Source organism: Mesoplodon mirus (assembly GCF_964341445.2).
Source record: "Mesoplodon mirus genome assembly, chromosome: 14".
NCBI classification, from domain to species: domain Eukaryota; kingdom Metazoa; phylum Chordata; class Mammalia; order Artiodactyla; family Ziphiidae; genus Mesoplodon; species Mesoplodon mirus.
The window spans coordinates 47,091,018-47,115,762 of record NC_138990.1 but is presented as its reverse complement, the minus strand read 5'-3'; the positions used below and the strand labels follow the sequence as shown (position 1 = coordinate 47,115,762).

The following is a 24,745-nucleotide window of genomic DNA, read 5'->3' as shown; positions in this document are numbered from 1 at the left end:
TGAAGCCCAATTTTTTGCAGAAAATAATTCTTCCTGCTTATGACGTTGAGGACCTGACATCGCTTCCTGTGGCTCAGAGGCTCAAAGCGAGCGTGGGGCCCTCCTTACCGCGTCTGAAAGGAACTTGCCCTGTAAACAGGGTGAGTCAAGCCGGTTCTGTTTCCCTGGTGATCTGAGTGCAGCAACCCTTCTACAAAGAAAAGATCCAGCACGCTCTGTGCAGAAAATCAATGAACTCCGTCAGGCGTTTCAACTTTAATTATCTGGGTTGTTGTCAACCACAGAAATCCAAGTGAAAACAAACAACTGCCATGTTGTTTTGAGGGCCCTACCATCTAACTCCCTAGTGTCAAAATACGGCTTTTTCAGAGTCAAGGGCTGGAGGTTCAGAGGCAAGGGAGAAGGGAAGGGCGGCCGGCCGTGAGGTCCTGCTCTGTGTCCCCAAGGTGAGAGTCGTCACCTGCACATTCGACCCCAGCCTCCTCTGGGCTGGGAGGTCAGCTGGAATCAGCAGGAGGGCACCCTGCGCCCTGGCCGCATGCCTCCTGTCCAGCCACCCTCAAGGGCTTCTCCCCGCTGCCCTGAGAGGTGCTAACAGCGCAGTGGGCAGAGCATAGGCTCTGATTCAGCCTGGTCTGATCCTGGCTCCTCTGGTCACTCGCTCTGATAACCTTGGGCCACTCAGGAAACGGTCTAAGCCTCTGTGTCCTCACGCTAGTACCCATCTTGAAGGGTGTAAGGATTACAGGAGATAATCCACATGACGGGGAGCTCAGGGCCGGGCAGCAGAAGTGCTCCGTGCATCACGGCTCTTACTGTCCGTCTGTGGGCCCCGGTCCCAGACACTACCCTTCTCTGTCCCCGATCTCTCAGCCTTGACCTCCTCTGTCCCTCCAGTACCCACGTCCACTCACCGAGCTCTGGCCCCTTCCACTGCTGCATTCAGCCCGGCCGTCTCCTCCCGGGTGCCGGTGGAGAAGCCGAAGATTTTGGGGCTGAACTTCTTCAGAATGTCTTTGAAGAGGGAAGGAGCAGAGAGCACAGGTGAGAGGGAGATGGACGTGCAGTGTTGGGGCACAGGTGTGGGCAGGACGCTTCTGGGTCTTTTCAGGGCAGGCTGACTTCTCTCCTTACAGACAACCTTCTCTTCCCTCCCTCAGGGGAAGGGCCCTGGCCTCAGGGAGGGGTTGTTACGGCCACAGTGATGGTGCCTCTCTGTGTTGCTACTTACTGGGCAGTGTGGTGTGGGTCCCCAAGTCGCCGTCCCCTCCAATGCTGGGGAAGAGAAAGCACATTTGTTAAAATCACAGGTCATCATATTTCTGAGTCAGAACCAGACAGTCTGCCCTGGGGCAGGATTCTCGAGTACCCGGCCTCATCTCTCGAGGGGTGACAGGGAAACACACCACCCATGCTTCTGTGGGGAGCGTCATCAACAGAGATGAGTGGAGAACACCCTCACCTCCAGGAGAGTCCCCTCCAGGATGTGGGGAGGTCACTGGAGTTGCTGGGTCGGGCTCCCACTGCTGTCTGAAAGGCAAAGAGAAGGCTCTAGAGCTGGGCTGGGTCGGGTGCCGGCTGGGGGCACTGGGGAGGGGCCCTCTTGCCCTGGTGTAGCAGCTGGGGCCTGGATTTACCTTTTCTGAAAATGGTACCAGCTTTTCCCCAGGCCACTTAATCTCGGAGTCGTCCTGACTTCCCGATCTTCCACACGCAACCGGTAACCAAGTTGTGGAAGAAGCAAGATTCTTCCTCCCCACCCTCTCTGGCTTGCATCCCTTTCTTCGTGTTCCCTTTGCCATATTTCCAGTTGAGACTCTCATCTCCTCACCGCGGACAGCTCTGGCCTCCACCTGACCCCACGGTCTCCAGCGTCTCTTCCCATCTCACGGGGCTGCCCACCTGCTCTGCCAAGCACACCTGTTCCTTCACGCCTCCCCCCGACTCTGACCTTTCAGTGGGTCTCTCTTACTCACAGGGTCAGAGCCAAACCCCTTCACCAACATTCGGAGCTCACCATGACCTGGTGTCCACTTTCCTTTCCTTGTTCACCGCCTCCTTCCCTGTCCACACAAACCTTCAGGTCTAAATAAGTTGATCTGAAGCATGAGGGCCTTGGACCAGCCTACTACCAGCCACTCCATCCTTTCTGGGAATGCTAAAGTGCCTCCTTTCCAGCCATTAAGTCTCCAGTTCATTCTCTAACACCTTTGTCAATTTCTGCCTCCTCCATAACGCTTTTTCTAAAGGCCTTATTTTTTAAATAAATGTTTATTGGAGTATAGTTGCTTTCTAAAGGCCCTATCTTAAAAAAAGAGAGTATTCCTCTTTAAAAATTACAAAAGTAATATGCATTCACTATAACCAGTGAAATGATACAAAGATTTTTTTTTTTTTTTTCCTGTACACGGGCCTCTCACTGTTGTGGCCTCTCCCGTTGCGGAGCACAGGCTCCGGACGCACAGGCTCAGTGGCCATGGCTCACGGGCCCAGCCGCTCCGCGGCATGTGGGATTCTCCCGGACCAGGGCACGAACCTGTGTCCCCTGCATCGGCAGGCGGACTCTCAACCACTGCGCCACCAGGGAAGCCCTACAAAGATGTTTTAATTAATAATTTACCCCTACTTTAATCACCCTGCCTCCTGCTCCGGGTTCTACATCCCCTCCCCTCCTCACCCCTTACCCTCACATACACACTACCAGAATCAACTAATGGTTAAGAGCCTGGTGTGTATCCTTCCTTCCACAGCTTTCCCCACGTTCATTCCAAAATTAAAACACACTCACACACATCTGGAGAAGTTGTTCTTTACTGAAATGTATACCTGATTTCACAAATCCTGTTTGTCCCCTATATGATTACATGCCTCCTTCTGTGTAAGTTTTTTTTATTTCCCCAGCTGGACAAGTTTCTAGAAGGTTAAGACTACATCTCATACTTATTTTCCCTCTGAATTGCTAGCAGAGTGTCTCACACACAGACAATAGCTAAATAGTTGGCCAATACAATTCCTTTAGTGAAACTGTGCTATGTGCAGGTATTGGGCCCCCTCTGCCCCCACGAACACATCTTTAAATGGGGTGAGCGGGTGCTGGGCAGTGTGTGGGTAAGACCCACCACCCTAGGAGTCTGGGTGAAGGAAGGAAGGAAGGAGCCTGCCCTGGTAAAGGCAGGCAGACTTGGATAAGTACCTTAACACAGGGGTCCCCAACCCCTGGGCCTCGGACCAGTACTGGTCCGAAGCCTGTTAGGAGCTGGGCCGCACTGCAGGAGGTGAGGGGCGGGCAAGCGAGCGAAGCTTCATCTGCGATTCTCCACCACTACTCATCACACATGTTACCCCCTGAACCCATCCCCTGCCCCCTCCCCCATCCGTGGAAAAACTGTCTTCCACGACACCTGTCCCTGGTGCCAGAAAGGTTGGGGACCGCTGCCTTAACACACGCAGATGAAATGCTTGGGAACAGTGGGGAAGGGGGGTGGACGGCTTCTATCAGGGGATGGAGGGGACGCCCCGTGGAAGAGGTGGTATTGAGCCAGGCTGTGGAAGGGCAGAGGGGAGGGCATTCTCGATCGCCTGGTGGTGTTTTGTGGCTGCCTGGCTATGTTTCATTGCCGGATACAGGTATGTTCTCAGCTAAATGCTGAACACAGAGCTGATGTGGAGGAAGAGTTGATTCCGCACAGGGCCTGGCCCAGCTCAGTACTCACAGTCAGCGAGTCACCCAGGGCAGCCACCACTTTGATATCCGCTGGTCGGAGCTCATGGACTAGGGAGACAGGAAGAAAGACGGATGGTCAGTGGAGGTCTTCCTTTGAAACTATTAACTTGGCGGAGTCTGAGATTCTGTTCTTATCCCACAGGTTCCCATTAAACTTATTTCCAGGGCTTCCCTGGTGACGCAGTGGTTGAGAGTCCGCCTGCCGATGCAGGGGACACAGGTTCGTGCCCCGGTCTGGGAAGATCCCACATGCCGCGGAGCGGCTAGGCCCGTGAGCCATGGCCGCTGAGCCTGCGTGTCCAGAGCCTGTGCTCCGCAACGGGAGAGGCCACAACAGTGAGAGGCCCGCGTACCACAAAAAAAACCAAAACCAAAACAAAAAACTTAGTTCCAGCCTAAGGCTTTAGAAAATTTGTATTTTCCATCTATTCAGAGCAACTAAGGCACTGAAGGTAATGGGCTTGACGGCTCTTATCCATCCTGAGAGGAGCCCAATTCTCACTGGAGTGGTCCAGGAAAGTTCCAGCTGGGTGGGGGGTGGGTGGGTCATGAGCACAGGTAGAGAGGACCCCAATCCCTGACTATACCTACCTCACTGGGCAGGGAGGTCTGAAAGGCTGCCATTGGGACTAAGCCGAGAGGAGAAGTGTGGTTTGTGGAGAGCCTGGGAGCCCAGCAGTGCTGCAGCCTAGCTTGGCATGGGCTACCCGGGATCAAGGTCTGCACTGCATGGGAATCAGCAAGACCTGCTCAAGGCTCCCAGGTGTGTTTGTAGGTTCTCCCAACAACCTGACACTTAGCCAGGCCCTTGACTGAAGGGGGTGATGATGTGTATACTCACCTGACGTGGGGACACTGTTGGAAGGATTCCACTCCTCACACAGGAAGTCACTGCCCCAGTTCTAAATCAATAGGAGGAAAGACACAACGCCCAACACTCACTGTGCAGGAAGGTTAGCTTCAGCCCAGGAAGAACTAGCTAAGGAATTCTTGGTGGAGGCTGGAATTATGTTACTGTAGGGGATAGTGTGAGGCTAGAGCTGTGAGTTGTGGATGGAGTGAGAGGGGAATCAGAGAGGAGAAAATAGGTCTCTCCCCACCCACCATGCACAAAACACATGATGTGTGGACACACTCATGCACACCCACAGTCTTTCCCACCTCAACTTATCTACACCCTTAAATGGAGCCCACAGTCATCCAAAGCAGGGGAGAAAACAGTGAAGGTGTGCAACAGGTGGTCTCCCAAAGGAACACAGACTTGGATGCCTAATAAGAGGCTCCATGTGGGTTTTGATGGTGTCGTTTAACATGAAACTAATGGACACTAATTACAATGCTAGGACCAAAACAATAACTACAATATATTTAGGACAGTAATGTGAAATTTTTACAACTGCAAAGTTTCTGCTTTCTGCATATCATTTCTGAATACGTGCATATCATTTCTTTTGGCGTATTTAACTTAATAGCCAACCAATTCCTTGAATGTATATAAATTAATGTCTATAACCTGGATACCTTCAGTCCAATTCTCTTGTCTCTGGAATATAGGGCACACTTGCCAGGCGCTGGAGGAGGGGATGGGGAGGGAAGCAGAGGGCGCAGAAGTTGGGGGAAAGATAGAGTCCCTTCCCTAGTGCAGACACTTGCACGTGCCCAGAGGGGCCTGAGGGACAAGCCCAGGAGGACTGAGTGCACAGTAGGGCTCCACACACAGGTGTTGTCCGGTTGACTGATTCTCTAGGCGTGTGGTTGCCAAAGGCTTTGGAAGCTTGTCTCTTTCATTTGGTCAGATGATGAGGAAGACATGCCTTGTTAAAACACTCCTCTCACAGGGAGCAAGAATGAAACTTCCTTTAAATATTAGTTGCTTAATCTGATGTAATTTAGTTTATTCCAAGGAACTGCTCAGTTCACACGGATGGAGTCCTTCTGTGTGGGAGTTCTACTGAAATCAAGAACACATTTGTGCGCAGATGACAAATATCCGGGGAAGATGCAATTTAAAAAAATTCTATAGCCGTGAGCACTTTAGAAACATGTCAGAGAACTGGTGAGCCAGAGACAAGCCCACCCCATGCAGATGGACAGACCCAGGTTGGAAATGGAGCGCTCTCATCTGTCCCAAGGGAAGAACTGTACTTGGCACCGTACGCCAGGGCACCCAGATCCCCTGCGGGTCTTGTTCAATGCAGATCCTGAGACAGCAGGACTGGTGTGCTGCCTAAGACTCTGCATTTCTAACAAGTTCTCAAGTAATGTTGCTGTTGCCTGTCTGTGGCTAATTTAAATAGCAAGGTGTTTAAAAAAAAGAAACAAATCCCACCCCTTTCTAGGCCTGGGTTTTTAACTCTTCCAGGAACAGAAGCAAAGACACATGAGACTAAGATCCAAGAGGACAAAACCAGAACCAGTGTATTCACCAGTGTATACCCAGCACTTTGCACAGTGCCTATGCCATTTAGGCATCCAATAAATATACGCATGTTAGATAAATCAATCAATGCCCAACTGACAAGATGTAGCTGACACTTAAACTCTAATGGATTTTGTCAGTGGTTGGCCTGGGACACGCCTCTGTTGGGCTAACGTGAGCCTGAGCTTCAGCTGGCTTATAAAAGGTCTTTCCTCAATCACTCCTGCTGCTCCAGAATCCATTTTCCACACTAGTCAGGGAGTCTTTAAAAAGGTGAAATAGATTACATCACCTTCTCCTAGAACCTCCGACAGTTTCCCACAGCGCTCCACCTGAAGTCCAACCTTCTTTCTTAGGGATTCAAATTCTGTGTGATCGGTCCCTCAATAAACCCTCTGGTCTCATGACCTACTCTCTACCTCATTCACACACCCACAGCCACACTGACTTCTTTCTCTCATCAAATACACCCAACTCAGCCCCACCTCTGAGCCTTTGCACTCCCTGGTCCTGCCTGGGACTCTGGCTCTGGCTCTCCAGATAGCCGGTGTCTTTTCATCATACACATCCCAGCTCAAATCTCTCCTCCTCAGAGAGGCCTGACGTGGTCTGCACAGCTCATCAGAACATGCCACCCTCCCTGCCCCATCTCACTTTCCTGCATCAACTTCCTCAGAGCTGTCTTCACTATCTGAAGTGATTGTGCTTAGCTGTCTACTGGATGCCTCCTCCGGTAGACTGTAAGCTCCATGAGGGGTGGGACCCATCTGTCTGGTGCACTGCTCTATCTTCCTGAATCAGTGTCTGATACATAGTAGGTGCCCAGTCTGGAATGACCTCTAACTCCTGAGGGCAGGACCACGTGGACACTTCTCTGAACGCCCTCCGGCCCCTCACAAGACTGGACAAACCATAGGTGCTCATCCGACACTGGTGGTTGACCCCTCGATCTGGTGGCCAACACAAGTGGTCTGGACCAGGCCGGTCCTGCAAGGCCTGGTGTGGTTCAGGATCCTTCAGGCCATCTTTGCAGTAGCTGTCCCTAAAGCCATGGGCCCTGAATCCTCAGAGCTAGAATGATTGACTTGAACCAAACAAGCCCTGGAGACCCACCTGCATATGTGTCAGCTTCCTGTTGGGCCCAGCCCCCGGAACTGAGGTTCTTCCCACTCAACTACAGGAAATTGACAGTGCATCATACCCACCGCCTCCCCCTCATCTCTTCTTGAAAGGCTGAGCTGCCTGATCAGAAATGATGTTTGTGCAAAGGTCAAAGAAAACTGATCCATAGGCGCTTCCTCTAGTTGGTTGCTGACATCAGGTAAACACTTGAGAACATGTTGGGACAATGCTGGGACTCTGTGGTTCGGGAGCCTTTTCTTCACATTCCAATTTCCAGTATGTAAGAGGGGTACGTTTCTGATTAAGCTAACTTTCCGAAACCCACACCACGCCCTGAGTCGCCGGGAGGTGGAAATGGTTTGTCCCTGAGAGAGACAGACGTGCGTCAGGGGTTACCTCAATGGATGGCTTGGTGGGGTATGTGTAGTTACTGTTCCGGGGGGTTCTCAGGAAGGGTTCATTCTAAGAGAGAAAGAAACCACAGGGAGAGGTTATCTGACAGCCTGGAAGATTGCTTAGGAAACATTAAGTACTAACAATCCTGTCCTGTAGATTTGTTTAACATGATCTTCTGCATTTAAATAGAAAGAACCGTACAAACATAATTTCATTCATTCCCTAGAGGGTTTTACATAACAGCTTTGACAAAGGATGCATAATAAACGGCCTAAAAAGGGTTCCATACATGTTCTATTCAGGGTTCTGCGCTTTTGTTTTCACCCTGACAATTGAACATCTCCCTAATCCTCAGAATGATTTTCTTTCCTTTGTCATTTCTCTGGCAAGAGATTCACATTATAGCACTTTTTTCTTCACCAAAAAGTGTTATGATCATCAATGTATTTTAATATCTGTTGCTATTATTATTATTTTGCCTCCTTTGAATTATGTATCTTACCCCCTTCGGGTTGGCTTCACATACTCCGGTTGTGTTTTTTTCTCGTGAAACAGCCTCTCCATTCCCTGCTCGCCTATTTATTTTACAGTCAGTTTCACACAAGCCCAGTCAAGAATCCAGGTCTATTCAGTTGTGGGTGATAAGTTAGTCGAAGAAGGAAGTAGACAAAGGAGAAACGGGGGAAAGCAGGTAATGAGAAAATGTGAAAATGACAGTGAAGCAAGAAGAAGTTCATAAGCCAGAGATCAGGCCAAACAGCCCAGGGCTGTCAGCACCTTCACAAGACGTGCTGAGTGGCGTAGAAGGGCCATGGTCTGAAAATTGGGGAATAACATGGGAGTAAGTAGGAAGGACAGGAATGCTGGAGACGAGGTCCTTGCAGATCCGAACCAGGGGTTGAAAGCTGACGGCCCATCTGCTCTATTTTGGCCTGAAAGCTGCTTAAAAAGGAAGAGGAGGAAAGGAAGGGAGAGGAGAGAAGACCACGACTCTGAATGCTTCCAGAAGAGGTGCCTGCCCTTCAGTACTGGCCCTACCACCTCCTCTTGTCCCAGACCTGATCCCGTCCACACAATTGTGTTCCGGCCTGGCACTGCCTCTGAGTTTGCAACGCCTGAATGCCCCCACCTTACAGATGAGGAACGACTGAGGGGCAGAGTGGAGGCGGGACCTGCTCCACGTGGAGAGCAGGCAGTGAGTGCAGAGCCGGGCCCGACCTGTCAAGCCTCCTGACCAGCAGCGGCCTCCTTCCATTCCTCACGGGGAATTCCTCCTGATCACGGGGATCAGGTCCGAGAAAGACCCTGCTGGTCAGACAGAGGGATGAGGAAGAGAAGGTCTCAGCAGTCACCTTGGAGGATGAAATCTATGTACATAAAAGCCCTCAGCACAGACCTTGGCTCCCTGGGCAGTGCACGTCTCTCCTAACCTCTGAGTCTCGGCATTCCTAGCTGAAACACGATTCAGAGGGGCACTCAGGGCCAAGGGCAGGAAGTGTGCCCTGGACCACCTGCAACACCGCAAGGAGACAGAGCTGACAATGGCACGTCGCCCCGGCTAACGAGGCTTGTCTCTGGCCAATGCTATTCAGTGTCCCCTGAGCTTCACCATCAGACGAGGGCACTCTGGGAGCATCCTATAAATAAATGACCCACCTTTGTAGAGCCCCATGTGTTCAGAGCTCTGTTCTAGGTGCCAGAATGAGGGGAGGATACAGAGGCTTACAACCCAGTCAGGCAGAGAACATGAGAAGCATCAGGCAGCGAAGCGTCAGAGGATAGTGTGTCAAGTGCAGTAGTTGCTGAGGAACGGTTGCAAGATCTGGGAATGTGTGGTCCTCAAAGACGAGACTCACCGGGAGGGGGGTCACTCATTATCGTTCGCTCCCCACTTCACGGGAGCCCCGATTGGGCACAGGGCCTGGGGGCTGGAGCTAGTCTCAGAGTGGCTACCACAGGAAGAACCGGAGGGTAAAGACGCCCCCTGCCCTTCCAGACATGCTTCAAATCAAAGTGGAGTGTCTATTTCATCACATGATCCAACAGTAGAGGGAGGGGTCAGAGAGGGGAGACTGAACTAAGGCGTCAGGGAGACACTGGAATGCGGTGGGCGGTGAGGCCAGAACAGGAACAATGAGAACAGGTCCAGGACAGGGGCGGACAGGCGGCCTGGGTGCCCTGGGCCTGTTTTACTGCCCGTTGACCGCACTGTGTCTGCATGAGTCAGACTGGGTTAAAGGCCTGGCACTGAGCAGAGGGAAGAGGGAGCCCATTAGTCCGCTGGCTCTCCTAGGCTAGGTTGATACCACCAGTAAGTAGAAAGCTAAGCCTGTTGAAGGCCAGCACAAGGATATGTTCTCCTAGTCAGAGCTGTGCAAAGATGGTGTGGCCTGCCGGTGGGCACAGCCCAGACAGCCACCTGATGTGAGTCAGCCACATGAGTCAGTGGCTTCGGGAAAAGGTCATGTTTATCTTGGCAGCATTACTAGGTGTAAAGTTCTGTGAAGGAGAGCTGGTTTTCTTCTGTTCTGTGCTGCTCGGACCAAACCAGGTGTGTACTGTCAGGGCCGGGCACCAACTTCAGGGCGGGGGCCACGTTCCAAGGAGACATACCTACTACGTGAGGCAGGGTTTGGGACACTCGTCTGCGATAAATAATTGAGGAAACTGAGGAGAAGACCAAGGGGAGGGTGGTAGTGGTAGAAGAGAGGAGGACTTAACAGCAGCACATGGAACACCCTCTGACACTTCTGGCCCATCGCATCCCATCCTCCCGTATTATTATCCCATCCCCCACCCCATCCCATCCTCCCATCCTATCCCATACCATCATCCCATCCCAAACGTGACCTACTAGGCTGATTTTACAACCTGTCAACAGGTAGCCACTTGGCTGTTAGAAAAGCACTGCCTTGAGAGTGTAGAAGTTTAAGTAGAGGCCATAGCCTCTAGTTGCCTTGGGAGGGATGCGGGAGAATAATTCAATTATTATATGAGAGATTGGAGTCCACAGGACTCCAAGGCCCTCTGCACTGAGATCCTAAGGTTATAAAATTCTCTGTTGCTCTATGATGGGAAGCATCAGGTGACCTTTAACCCACAAAGTGATGAGGACCTGAACTGGGGTGGTGGCAGTGGGAACGGAAAGGGTGCCAGCGGGAAAAGCACTAGGCAGAATCCTATCAGAGAGCGTGCCTGATGTTTCACACCTGCAGAACTGTGACAGCCACAACAATATGGACAGAAATAGGAAGTCCTACGGATCAGAGAGTTTGGGAAGACAACGATTTCATTCCTATTTGGACGTTGTTACTCAAACATTATTTTTTGAACGAATATGTTGAGTTTGAGATGATGAGGAGGTCAGGGCAGGAATGGGAGATTTAGAAGTCCAAAGCCTTCAAAAGATCATAGACCCCATATGTAATTCAAACTAGAAACACTGCTAAACAATCAAGTAAGTATAAGGGAATCCAACAAACCTCAGCTTTTTCTCAAGATGAAAGACTGGATGAAATATCACTTGAAATTATTTCAGTTTGTCTCTCCGTGTTTCCCCCTGGTTCCCCCATTTTGTGGGTACCCTGATCATATGTTTAATCTGCCTTCTGGGTAAGTTTACACCATAGAGGGCAGCCAAGGGGAAAGATCTCTTAAGGGTTAGAAATAGAGCTCAAGTTTGGGGAAAAAAGTAAGAAATGACGACGCAGGTTGGGGGATCCTAGGCAAAGAAATTTAATGGGAAACCCTGGAAATGGACAGATCTCAGAGTGCGGGGACCTAAAGAAAGAGAAAAGAGAATAGGGCTGAGACATGGAAGTTGGAGAATGTCCACATTTTCCATGCTGGGAGAAAGGAAGGAGGGTCATTAAAAGAGATGGGAGGGGGTAGACACTAGAAAAACAGAACAATCCAGGTGGTTTTACATCCACAAATGCAAGGAGGAATAAATTCACGGAGGAGGTGGCTAACTCTGACAAACGCTTCTAGAGAGCGCAAGAAAAATAAGACCTGAAAAAGGACCCTGCTCATCTTTGGCTGATTTCTTCAAAGCTTGAGGAGGAGCCACAGCCAGCTGCCCTGGGTTAGGGAAGGAGCGGGCAGAGGCCATGAAGGCAGGACGGGGACAACACAGTCCACAGTGCAATTGGTCAAAAGTTGGCCGTAAAATCCTGTGTGCAACCTTAAAGTCTAACAGAAATCCATGGAACACTGTTAAGTGCCCGGCTGGGCAGAATGCACTTGCAGTTGATTGGGGCGGGGGGAGGAGCAGGCAGGAAGCTGAGAGAGCTCCCCATGCTTGCGTCCGTCCCCGCCCCCTCCTCCCTGCTGGGTCCTGCCTGTTGCCTCTATGTTTAGACTCAGCTAGGATTAAAATATGTGCTGCCTGGCCCCTGTCAGCTCACACTGAGTTGCTGGTGGACTTTTATATAGCTCCAAGGCACATGGGAGGGAGCAGATGGGACCTGAGGAATGCAGAATTCTACGTTGCCTGGTGCGGTGAAGTTGGGCTGGCCAACAGATGGATCCTTTTTGGAATGTGCTCTGGGGTTGCCTGGCAACCGCTTCTCCCAGGCTGGGCTTCTACGGTTCCAGGAGGCTGGATTTGCTCTCCTCTGCTCACCAGTGGCTCAGTCAGGTTCTGTCCAGGAGGAGAAGCGGAGCCCCATGTGGCTTGAGATTCTGGGTGAAGCAGCAGCCTTTTGGGGCTCCTTGCCTGGTCTGGGACTTTGAAGCCTATGGTGACAGGGCTCTACCTGCCCCAGTGCCTAGGCTCCAACCTGGTACTTAACAGATATTTGTGAGGAGGAGAGCAAATGACGGCTCCCTGGAATGGGTTGTTATTACTTTTACTGTTTAATGGAAGGGGAACTGGCAGATTGGAGAGGGTTTTCCATGGCCACAGTATGGCCACATGGGTTGTTAAAATATTGAAATACTTACCCCCGTATGGCTTACAGCCACTGCTCTGAGTCCCTGAATGCCCCCACTACCCAGGTTGCCTGGCCCCTCCCCTAGAACCCGCTGTACATGGGTCTAGCAATTACAGGGTTTACACCTGGCACAGAAGGGCCCTCTCGGACCTTGCCCACATTTCACTGATTATTACACCTTTTGACCATCTCCTTTGCTCCAAGCCCTGGACCCAGCATCTGAGCCCTCTGCTACCCCTGCCTTCACTCCTGCATCCCTTCTCCCCACCCTCCCGATGAAGCTGATGGTACACAAGGCTGAGCCTGGGCCTGAGACTGGGGTGGGGAAGGCAGCAGACAGGGAGGGGTATACCAGGCAGGGCTGCCCACTGTCTCTGGAGCCCTGGCAGACACACGGGGGAGCTGCAGGTCCTCTCCCTGCTCAGCTGGGAGGGTGGGAGAGGGCAAAGCAGCCCGACCCAGGTGGGAAACCCAGCCTCCCAGACTGGGCCAGGCTCTCCTGCTTTTGTTGCCTCTGAGGGCTCTCTGGCCTCAGTCTTATTTGGTTAAAGAGCCATAAGACAGGGGCTCGAAGAGGGGGTTGAAGGCAATGGGCACATGTATCTGCCCCACCCCTGGGCCTGAAATCAGGTTTAACAACCACTTATTTCTTCCTCCTTAAAAGGAGCCCAGCCAGCCTCACCCCAGTCATGGCAAGGCCGGGCCTGCTTGCCCCTCCCCCACCCAGCTCCAGGGCTCTCCTCTCTGACCCTCTCCCTGCCGGACATTCGCGATCCAGGCCCAACGACCACTAAGCACAGCTTCTGAGCCCAGCTGGCTTCTTGCTAGGCCTCCAACCTGCAGCCAGACCTTCCCAACTGCCCCACGTACCGCTGCTGAAATGAGTGGTCTTGCCACCTTCTGGCTTATTAACGCCACCTCTCAAGAATCCACATCCGTCACCCTGCTCGTCTCCCTCTGCTGGGCCCAGGCCTCCTCTCCCACCTGCCTCTCCCACAGACACAGGTGCTTCTGTACCCTCTTCTACCCCCTGTGTTCCCCTCCACTTCCCTCCATCCTCCGAAGTCCATCCTCTCCCAGTCAGGGGGCAAGATGGGCAAAGGGGAAGCTGCGGTGCGGGGTGAAGGGGATAGGTGGGGTCTGAGCTCTGGGTTTCTGGCGAGCAGCACAGCAGGCCCTCCCTCATTACCTGAGCAGGGCAGGGGAGGGGTATATCTGCCGTCAGGTCCAGGGTATCCGTTTTCTTTCCTAGTGGTTCAAGCTGATTGAGGAAGAAAAGAGAGACATGCGTGTACTAATTTGTTTCCACTGAAGTGAACATTCCCTGGCAGGGCATCCTGCAGTGGGGGAAGCTCAGAATTTGATTTCAGGGGGTCTGGCTTCTACTCCTGGCACTGCCAGTTGCCAGCTGTGGGATATTGGGCAAGTTTCTTAGCTTCTGTAGGATTCAGCTTCCTCATAAACTCCTAAGACTTTTCTTGCAGGGCTGTTGAGAAGCTTAAATGAGATAACATGGCTTAAACTGCCTAGAACAGCTGCTGACACATAGAAAATATTGAACAAACGTGAGGGTTCTGCCTTGCATTCATGTAAAGAGTCCCGCACCGCAGTTCAAAGCCCATAAGAGGGGAGGCAGTTGATCCTGGAATCGTAAGGACTCCGTATTTTCAGTTCTATACAGACTTCCACAGATGCGCTGGCCACGGCTCCTCTGTATCTTGCTTGCAAAGGGAGGCCAGGAACAAGCTCCATTCTAGGGGGCTTTGCTCTAGACTAGAACCCCAGAGAACCAGGGACATCCCACTTATTTTACCATGTTGACCCAAAGGGCTCTGGAGAGCTGGGAGTGGAATTTCTGATTTGGATGGAGGCAGTCTGGGGCGAAGAAGGACACATCTGGGCGCCCATCCTGAAGGAGAGAAACAGACGTCCTTAAGATCCCGTTGGTGCAGAGGGTGGATAGTGGGCCACAGCTGGTGGGCCTGACCCCTGGGGTTGACCTCTCAATGCCCTCCTCCCCTGAGGGTGCTCCCAGCCTGTGGCTTCCTAAGGCCCTGCTCACCTCGAGAGGGAGATCAGAGCAGTCCCACAGATCAACAGCCTTGAGTGACCCCAAACTCCTAATCTGCTTTCTGGTCCCACAATTCCCCTTATTTAATTAAAAAAGTGCTATATGTATTTTTAGGCACATGTATGTAACCCATGCCATGGTTGAGGGAATGAGATCCTAGCCCCTGAGGAAGTCTTGGTCAGCCAGCTGGAAAAAGCTACTTTTCAGCCCTTGGCCAGCTGGTCCCAGTGACCTTGGTAGGGAGAAGAGGCCAAGCCTTGGGGCAGGCCTGGGCAAAGCCTAGGTGCTCAAAGCTTCATCCGGCTTCCCTCCAGGTAGGCCAGGGCCTTGGGATGGAGGCCCAGGTAGAGAGAACTGAGTCCCCACCCTGGTCCATTCACAGAGCTCTTCTGCTCAGAGTGGAGGTGTCAAGTGGAGAGCAGAGCCAGGGGTGGAAACGGTACCCTCCGTTATAACTGCAGTGTTGGCTGTGGGGCAGAAAGTAACTAGCCTGGAATTGGACATGTTCAAGTCTCACCTCTGTGCCTTATTTTCCTGTATGATTTTAGGGAAGATACTTCAAGTCTCTGAGCCTCTGTTATGTGGGGATGATAAAACTCACCTCAAAAGGCAGTTGTGAAGATTTGATGCATGGTGCGCACAGTGCCTGGCACATGGTAGGTGCTCAGTAAAATGGAGGCTGTGGTGAGTAGTAATGAGAACATCTCACATGGGGCTGCCTCTGGGGATGCAGCTCTGATGTTCGGGGAAGCTGTACCCACCAGACCAGCAGCTGCAGAGCTGCCCGGGTCCGCCCCATTTATCCTCTCTCTCATGGCAGCACTTGGCATTTCTGCCTTGAATTTTCTCCTCCCTTTGGCAGCCCTGTCAGGGAGGGCAGGGAGCCTACCGCCAGGATGGGGAGCTGGATGTTGTAGAGGAAGGGCTGCAGCACCACGGAGAAGTCCTCCCGCGTGTCGTAGCGGCCTGACTCCACCAGCTCACGCATGCTGCTCTGGGGACACACACATGGGTGCCTTCCGCACGGGCCCTGGGGCTCCAGGTGCCCATTAGGGCAGGGGTGGGGGTGGGTGGGTAGTGTCTCTGTCCCCGTCTCCCTCAACAGGTGGGCTGACTCAGTTCTTCCCTTGAGAACACAGACACACCTGATGGTAAATCTCTTTCCAGAGAATTGGATATGGGTTGTGCCACCTTGTGGTTTTGGTTTTAAGTGGACCGCAAGTTCTGAAGGGCCGGGCAGGAAGTCCCACAAGGAAAGAAAAACCTAGGGAGAGTCTCCAGAGGGCCCCCAGGCTCGGGACCTGTAACCTCCCCATTCGTGCGTGGCCTGCCTGTTGGGGAGGTGGGAGGTTGCGGGGACAGTTGGGCCTCCATGGTGCAGTGGAGGGAAAGGTAGTCCGATGGGGCACCTAGGGCTGCCGCCCTCTTCGGGCCAAGTGTCAGGGCTGAGCCACCAAGGACAGCTCAGCCATGAGGACTCTGCCACCTGGGCTCCTTTGGGATGACTCCAACTGGGTTGCCTGAGACACCTCAGCCAGGAAGTGGCCTGGAGGGCGATGTTACCCCTCAAAGCCTGAACAGCTCTTCCCTTCCCTGTGTGCCTCCCCCGGGGGGCTCTGGACGGGCGTGTTCATCGGGGGGGAGGAGAGACTTTCTTGGTCTTACCTGGTAGGCTCGGGTGACGGCCTCCAGCCTGGCCAGCTCTTGGGAGCTGTCCCGCGGGGTCAGAACGCAGTTACACAAAATGCTGCACAGAGAGGGGGAGGCAGGGGGACCCAGAGCAGAAGCTTAGGTCAGAGACGGACTCTGCTGCGTGGGGTGGGGTGAGGCGCTCACCAGAGCCCTGGCTTAGGAGGCTCTGCCGCGCGTGCTCAGGGCAGGTTTCAGGCCTGACAGGGGAATGGACAAAGTCCCAAGGATGTATGGATGGGCACCCTCTCACGTTAACAGAGTACAAGTGTTGCACCACAGGCCCTGGGCCTGCAGCAAATTACGCTGAACACATGAATTTAGACAATGAAAAGCCAATGTCCAGCGTTTAGAAATAAAGTACAAGTGCATGCTCTGGCACTGGAGCTGGTATTTCGGGGCCTCTGATGCTCATGCCTCAGACACCTCCTGAGTTCACACTAGTGCCCCACTGTGTCCCTTTTTGTTTTGTTATGGATTATTTCACACCCATAAAATACACTTAATGTTAAAAAAGATATCTCTAGAGCACTCAGATAGTACCTGGTGCACAGCAAAATTTTAAAAAGTATTTGTTAAATGACTATATGGATATATAACGTAGGAAGAATAATAAAACATACACCTTGCACCTCTCACGCAGCTTAAGAAACAAAACACTCCCAGCTGGAAGTTCCCGGTGTCCTTCCCCAATTTGCTTCTTCCCCACAAAGGTAAGTGAATCTTGGGGACCATTCCCTTGCTTTCCGTTACACTTCCACCACCTGTGGACACATCCCTCTATCTTGCTCCTTCTCACAGGCTGGGCTGCACCATCTCTGAGAACTAGTGTTTGCCCCAGCCCTAACCTCTTCCCTGTGGCTTCCCCGTATCACAGAGGTTCTTGCTGGCACCCTGAGGCTGGTAAGCGGGGGCCCTGGCTCCAGCTTCCCAGAAGGAGGTGGTCCTGGCACAGACCCCTTTACAGACTTGCACACATGGACGGACCAAGTCACAGAGACCCCGAGGAGTCCCCACCACATGAGCCAGACCAGCAAGCACCCGCCTACCTGGCCTGCTGCACCGGGCACTTGTTGGGGTTCCCCAGGAACACGTGCCGCATGATGCGGGGGCTCATGAAGTCCACGAGGTTGACCAGCGCCCGGGGTACCTACGGGAGAGGCTTCAGATGAGAAAGGGGCTGAGGGGCTTCTTTCACAAGCTGCCTTAGGGCCGCAAGAAGTGGGACCTGGCTCCGGAGTCCCTGAGTTGGGTTCTGGGAGGTGTCGACACTAGGTGACCACCTAGGGCCCTGCAGGCTGTGCCACCCATGTTGACAGCAGCATGAATGGGCCTCCTGGAGTGGGACAACATGGCAGACCCGAGTCTAAATGCTGAGGGCTCAGCTCGTTCAGCCATCGGTTAGTGAACCCAAATCCGTTAGCTTTTTTTAAAAATTTGTTATTATTATTTTTTAATCTTTTAAAAAATTATTTGTTTATTTTTGGCTGAGTTGGGTCTTCATTGCTGCGTGTGGGCTTTCTCTAGTTGCGGCAAGCGGGGGTTACTCTTTGTTGCGGTGCGCAGGCTTCTCATTGTGGTGGCTTCTCTTGTTGCGGAGCACGGGCTCTAGGTGCGCGGGCTTCAGTAGTTGTGGCACGTGGGCTCAGTAGTTGTGGCGCATGGGCTTAGCTGCTCCGTGGCATGTGGGATCTTCCCAGACCAGGGCTTGAACCTGTGTCTCCCACACTGGCAGGTGGATTCTTAACCATTGCACCACCAGGGAAGCCCCAAATCCGTTAGCTTTCAATTTGGTGAGGTAGGTGCCCGTTTGCCAGGACATTAGCCCTTGACTGTCTCCTTCCAGCCCGACCTGGGCTAACTCTGCTGAGCAGGCCCAGAGTCTTGGCAACCCATAGAAGCATCTGGTAGTCAGAGCGCCCCCTCCTGGGCAGCTGGAAAGGCTTGTCCATGCCAGGGGGTGGGGAGACCAGAGAGGGGCCTACTGTAGACACCGCCTGCCACTCAGAGAGTGGTGCCCAGCCTGGGAGCTGCCCAGCTGCCTCCACCAGGGAATGTCCCAGGTAGAGGTGGGGGGACTGCCTTCCCTTCTTCAAGCCTGAGACCCTCAGGGCTGATTCCAAATAGAATGAGGCTTCCTTGGGGGGAAGCCCCAAACTCTGGAAAGGGCAGGAGCCCACGTCCTTGTCTGTCTCCTTCAGGGGAGGGGGCATTTCACCCTCTTCCCCCCAACACGCTTGAGCTGTGTCCAGCTTGTGGGAGCCCGCCACTCACCTCTCTGTGCAGGATGTCCAGGGCATTTTGGAGATGGTCAAAAAAGTTGGCTGCAGAATACAGATTCTGGGAAGAGACAGGATGGAGAGAGGAGCTGGTTAGGGGGAGAAGGCAGTCTCCCCACCCGGCTCCAGCCCCAAGGCTTCGTTCTCCCTTGGCATCCAACTGTGACCAGTTCGTCATGTCAGAATCTGAGATGAACAGTTGGCTACTCGCTGTTGCCAAAGATGGGCCAGACAGAAGACTGGAACCTTCAGCCAGAGCTTCAGGTCAGGAGCAGAATGTGTCTAGTACCTCTTTCATGGGCTTGGGCTTTACTGCTTCTTCTTTTTCTGAATTCTCAGGAGTTGTAAGCAACGGGAATAGAAGCACTATATATCTGTCACTTGCTGCCTCATGCCAGCTGGGACATGGGGGTGGAGCCAGAAACGCGAGGGTTTGGGGGGCAAGAAGTGTGTGTGTGCACGTGTGTGAATTGCATGTGTGTGCACACACACACACAGGTGTAGGTGGACAATCCTAGGGTTGATTCTAGGGACTGTTCTCAGATAGGATCTCCAAGGCTTACAGGTCAAATCAAGGGAGATGAGTAGGCTTGGCCCGCCCCCATTACCGAATCCGTGCAGTAGTCACATAAGTCACGGCCTCCGATCAACACCGTGATGACCTTCCAGTCCTCGTGGAAATTTACTCTCTATACAGAAGGAGGAAAATGCCTGATGATTTCCAACAAACAAAAACACCACAGCCCTAGGCAATCCATTCAACCCTCTGAAACTTCCTTGCCCTCTTGGAATAACAGCATCAGCATCTCAGAGCTGAGAGAACTTCAGGTTTGTTTAGAGACCACAGATTCTCAGCATCAGGAGAGATTTTCAAGGTCCTTGTGATCAGCAACAAACCTCCCCCCAGCTGACGTAATCTCCAGAGGGCCTTCGACAGGGGCTGCCCTACTGCTGCTTGAATGCCTCTAGTGACAGGGGGCTCACTGGTTTCATGGCAGACAATTCCATTTGGGGACTTTAGTGGGTCAGAAAGTTAGTGTTTAAAAATAACCATAGGGCTTCGTTGGTGACACAGTGATTAAGAATCCGCCTGCCAGTGCAGGGGACACGGGTTCAAGCCCTGGTCCAGGAAGATCCCACATGCTGCGGAGCAATGAAGCCCTCGCGCCACAACTACTGAGCCTGCACTCTAGAGCCCACGAGCCACAACTACTGAAGCCCACATGCCTAGAGCCTGTGCTCTGCAACAAGAGAAGCCACCGCCATGAGAATCCCATGCACCGCGGAAAGAGTAGCCCCCGCTCACCCCAACTAGAGAAAGCAGGCGCGCAGCAATGAAGACCCGAAGCAGCCAAAAAGAAAAAAGAAGAAAAAGCAATGGAAAAGTAACCATAAATCTGACTCACATGGTCACCTTTCATCTTCTGTATCAGAGTCTGGACTTGGCTTGCAAGTTCCCTGAGGAGGAGAGGAAATCAGTCCTGTTGAGGAACAGCGCCCAGACCTTTCATCCTAAAGGGCCTGAACTGGAGGTTTCTATGGCATTAACCCCTCCCCGCCCCACCATGAGCTGGCAGAGACCCTGAGGCTCAGGACAAGAAGCTACTGGCCTCTCTGGAGAGTTCTTAGAACAAATAAGCATTCGCAAAGCCAGTCGTGTGTTGGTCCTAAAGCAAAAGTCAAGGGTACTGACAATTATATTTGTTACACATGGTCTCCTTTCTAGGACTCCACATGCAAAGGGTCTTTAAGGATTCCATGCTAGGAAACCGTTCATCTCCTTTGAAGGACTGGTGTAGATTCTGAAATGAGATCTAGGAAAGTTTGGGCATGCTTCCTCTTTTTACCCTGGCTGCCAGGAAGCTGAGAGTTTGATGCTTAGGCACAAGAATCGTAAAAAGGCTCATATACTGACACAGTCGCTTCTTCCCCTCCTCCCCCCACCAGCGGCTGTGATTTTTCTCTCTTATGTATATGCTGTGTCATTTTTGGTAAACTTAGCTAAATGTTTCTTTTAGAAAGAGGTGGGGGAATAAATATACACCATACAAACACTTGGATTTAGAATTCATGGAAAGACTAGACCTCAGGCATCCCCAGCTCCTCACTAGTTTAGGTCCCTGTTATAGTGTGAGATGGATCCACAGAATGGCCATCTCCTGGCACCTGGTGGTGGGTCCATCTGTCCCCAGCCGTTTCTACTACTAAGAAGGGTCTTCCCAGGCTGGGCCAGGAGCAAGAAGAGCCAGGTGGCTGAGGCTTCTAGGAGCAGGGTGAGGAGCCTCCTTGGACGATCAGCCTGGGAGGCTGAGCAGTTGGCTCCAGCTGCCTCTGGCTTCTCAGCTGCATTTCCTGTAGCTCCATAGCAGGAGCAGGGACAGGACATGACTTATTGCCCCTCTAAGTAGCCTCTAAGGCTGGAGATTCTGGCTTGCCCATCCATTTGGTTGGTACTCCCTGATCTTTTGGGGGAATTGCCACTTGTGAGGTGCTGTAGAGAGTACCATTATGCCATGGTAAGTTTTAAAAATTGGCTAAGGTGGGTCAGTTAGTTGAATGATTAGAACGTGCTGCACAGGAAAGCAAGGCCAGGAGTTCAGGCTCTAGGAGCATGGCCTCTGTCCAAGATCCAGCCCTCCAGCCTCCCTGTGGCCTTGGTCACGGGGCAGCCACAGAAGAGAGTGGCCAAGAACTTCTCAAATCATTGCTGCAATGGATGAATGTCCCCTTGGCACTCAGAGGTCAGAATTACAACCTTAATGGGGACTACATGCCTCCCACTCCCTACCCGACAGGCCCCCTCCCCTCCCCAAATGCCATACTTAGCCTTTGTTCCAGGAACAGCCTGAGTGAGGAAGGCATCTGTGTCACTGGCGTTGCCTGTGCCCACAGCATAGCCTGTGAGATTTCCGTTAAACTTCCGAAGGATATCTGGAAGGGAAAGGGTGCACCGGACACAGAGGGCTTAGGATGGAAGGCAGAGTGTGCTCCTGAGAGGAGTTGGGGCCTCAGACGACTTGATGACAGGCTGGGCCAAGACAACAAGAGCCTCTCAGCTTTTCTTTCTTTCTTTCTTTTTTTATAGTTTACAGTGCAGCAAATACTCACTGCCCCATTTGACTATCTCCACACCCTCTGGGCCAGTTGAGGAGATCTGAGGCTCAGAATGTTTAGTAACTTGGCCCAGGTCACCTGGCCAGCACACAGAAGGGTCAGGGCTCAAACCCAGGTTTGCAGAATCCAAACACAGAGTTTATTCCATCCCCTTCGGCCACCTGTCCACAGGCCTCTCCTCTCATTTCAATGACAGTCCATAAGGAGGATGTTATTCCCTCCTTTCTTAGCTGAGAGGCACTTTCAGGAAGCCTGGGGGTCAGATGGACCCAGAGAACAACCTCAAGCCACTGGTGGTTACTTACTCGGTAAGGTGGTCACCTTCTCCAGGTAGCTGTCCCCTCCTGAACTGTAGAGAGTGAACAAAGCCAATGAGAGAGATTGAATCAATACATAGGCTTTACAAAAAAGTGCCCCCAGCTTTTAACAATGCCCATGCCATCAGTACCTGTCAGATGTGCCAGAGACATCTCTTTGTGTTTGAGGGATTCTGAGAATATTTGAATTCCCCGAGGAGTTTGTTCCCCCAAATTCAGGATTTGAAGCTGAAAGAGGGCTGCTGCTTTTCTTCAGCAAATCAGGAGGGAGCGCACTTAGCTGAGTATATACTATGAGCTCAGCCATGAACCAGATGCTCTACGTTAGTTATCTCACATCTCCAAACAAGCTTGTGATGAAGATGAACTATCTCCATTTTACAGAGTAGGAAGCTGAGGCACACAGGGGTTAATCAACTTTCTAAAGGAAACTAAAAACCATAAAGGTAACTAAAAACCAGCTTGCGCTGGAAACCTTTAGAAAATGGATAAGCTCTTCTTTGCCCAGTGGTCAGGTAAATTCCACTGGAAGGTTTGGGGGATGGCCTCTCACTGCCTTCCAATGCCGGATCTAATTTCATCTCATCTCATCTAGTTTTATGGCCCTCAATCTAACTTCAAGAGACACAACGTTTCATTGCCTTTCATGCATTTAAATTGAATACATGGGGGAGGCAAGGAGAAAAGTATTTCTATTTGAAAAAAGTCCAATGTTCAGATGTATTGTATTTACTGTTATTTTTCTTCTGTGCCTCCTTCTTTCTTCCCTCCTCAGTCCCAGCATATTATCCCAGGCCAAGAGATGTTGAGAACACAGTGTTAGCATTCAGCCCACCAGTATAACCTTCCAAAGGACAGGCCATGAATCAAAGTCTTGGCTGTTCTTCATTTAAGGGAAGGCTTGGAATGAAGTTGACTATTTCACACTATGGTGGTCAGGGGCTTCAGTCAAAGGTTCAAGAACCTCAAGTGGTGGAGAGAAAAAGAAGCCAGGTAAGCCCTACCTTTCTATCTCACTCAGGAATCTCCCTCCTACCTCCATCCAATGTCTGAACTTAACTTGGCTTTTGGTTGGGCTTTTTTTTTTTTAAGCTTCTGATCCTTTCCCAACTCTGTATGAAGCTACTACTTTAGCTGCTTCCTGATCCTTCCTTCTTTGGACTAAAAGCACTTAATCAGAACACGTTTCACTTGGCAGGAAACTACAAAGCCATATACCTCCTCCAATCACTGTGTTCTAACTCTGCCCCCTTTTCTCCTTCAGTCAACATATAAACACAGAGATATATGTAAACGCACACACATCAAGTACATTCTATTGTAATTTCTTGTCTAAAACTATCTTTGTTCTAAAACAAGTGAGGTAGCTGATCAAGACCCATAGGCCACAGAAATCTCTCTGAGCCCGTTTCCAGGAGAAAAGAGAGAATTATACAAATAAATATGGAGGAACAAAAATATGAAAGCCCTCGTTCTGATCAGAACTGTGTGAAACATGAAAGAAAACAGACCCATGTGAAACAGCTAGTTTACACGAGACCCTTCAGATTAATGTAATTTGTATGACACCATGAGCTCAAAGGCTGGGCTTTGTTCCCTAGTCACCCGTAGTGTGCAGAGAGATGCAGAGAAGATGCTTGATAACATCTATTGGAGGAGTTTCAATAACATGAGACTGATCTCCTAATTAATAAGACAAAGAAATGCATTTTTTGATAAATATTATTTTGGTCCTTTGAATGAGTCCAATCAAGCAAACATTTCAATTGGAAAGGCAATTCTCTAAAGACCTCTGGACCTACCACACTGTTAAGCTACCCAGAGCTGGGGCCTTTCACTGCTGTGTGATTCTTACAGGTCAAGGGACCTTGGAAATATTCACAGCCAAACCTCTTCTTGCAGGCCCTGCTCACAGCCGCCCACCTACCAAAAATTCTTCTCCCCCGTCTGACTCCGTGAGGTCCACTCTCTCCACTTCGTTTCCTTGGAGGAAGAGGCTCGATTTGCATTCTTAATTTACCTATAATCAATTAATTGCCTCATATTTCCCATCCATAAGTTTTAATGGCTTCAGAAAATTGCTTTTTCTCAGATCAGTCTACTGCATGGACATTTCCCAGGGGATGCTAATAGGTATTTACAAAGAAAGAGTTATGAACAAAGAAAGAGTTCTGGGATTAAGGGAAACACTGGATTCAACAGACACCATTTAAACAGATTTCTTCAACGTAGGGCGGCTTCTCAGAGCCTTTAGTACGCTAACATGCATGTGAATTCCCCCGAGGAAGGATATAGTAGGAAATATTTTCCCCAAAAGAAAAGACGGGGGCTAGTGTTGTATGGAACACACTTTGAGAAACCCTAGTCTACACACTTTATCAAGTGTCAAACTGTCTCTCAGACTCTGACCAAGAGCTCCTATCTTTAACGCACATGGGACTTGGGGCAGGTCTTTGAAACATTTAGAATAAAGGGTTTAAAGGGGCAGCAGCCATTGAGCACACAAGCCCTTGGAACTGGAACCAGAAGATTGAAACATCAGGCCTTACTGGACCTCACTCATAGGAAGAAACAAAGAGCAATGACTGAATTTTTCCACAGCTGCAGAGAGAACCTTTAGCAGAAGATTGTCTCTGTCGGAATCCCAGGAATCCGTGTTGAACTGTTTGTGAAGTTGGGC

General features: G+C 51.3%; 1 protein-coding gene across 1 annotated transcript in view; it reads right to left on the bottom strand.

The window, feature by feature from the left end:
* PLB1 (phospholipase B1) overlaps positions 1 to 24,745 on the bottom strand; it is a 193,667-nt gene that overhangs the window by 17,686 nt on the left and 151,236 nt on the right. Inside the window, exons 39-54 of the mRNA XM_082643282.1 lie at positions 22,054 to 22,097; positions 21,457 to 21,565; positions 20,041 to 20,092; positions 19,243 to 19,323; positions 18,630 to 18,695; positions 17,405 to 17,505; positions 16,332 to 16,413; positions 15,556 to 15,660; positions 14,409 to 14,504; positions 13,785 to 13,856; positions 7,662 to 7,727; positions 4,566 to 4,626; positions 3,714 to 3,772; positions 1,463 to 1,530; positions 1,232 to 1,275; positions 915 to 1,014 (exon numbers count right to left, since the gene is read on the bottom strand). Coding sequence (XP_082499408.1) covers positions 915 to 1,014; positions 1,232 to 1,275; positions 1,463 to 1,530; positions 3,714 to 3,772; positions 4,566 to 4,626; positions 7,662 to 7,727; positions 13,785 to 13,856; positions 14,409 to 14,504; positions 15,556 to 15,660; positions 16,332 to 16,413; positions 17,405 to 17,505; positions 18,630 to 18,695; positions 19,243 to 19,323; positions 20,041 to 20,092; positions 21,457 to 21,565; positions 22,054 to 22,097 — 1,206 coding nt within the window. The remainder of the gene's footprint in view (positions 1 to 914; positions 1,015 to 1,231; positions 1,276 to 1,462; positions 1,531 to 3,713; positions 3,773 to 4,565; positions 4,627 to 7,661; positions 7,728 to 13,784; positions 13,857 to 14,408; positions 14,505 to 15,555; positions 15,661 to 16,331; positions 16,414 to 17,404; positions 17,506 to 18,629; positions 18,696 to 19,242; positions 19,324 to 20,040; positions 20,093 to 21,456; positions 21,566 to 22,053; positions 22,098 to 24,745) is intronic.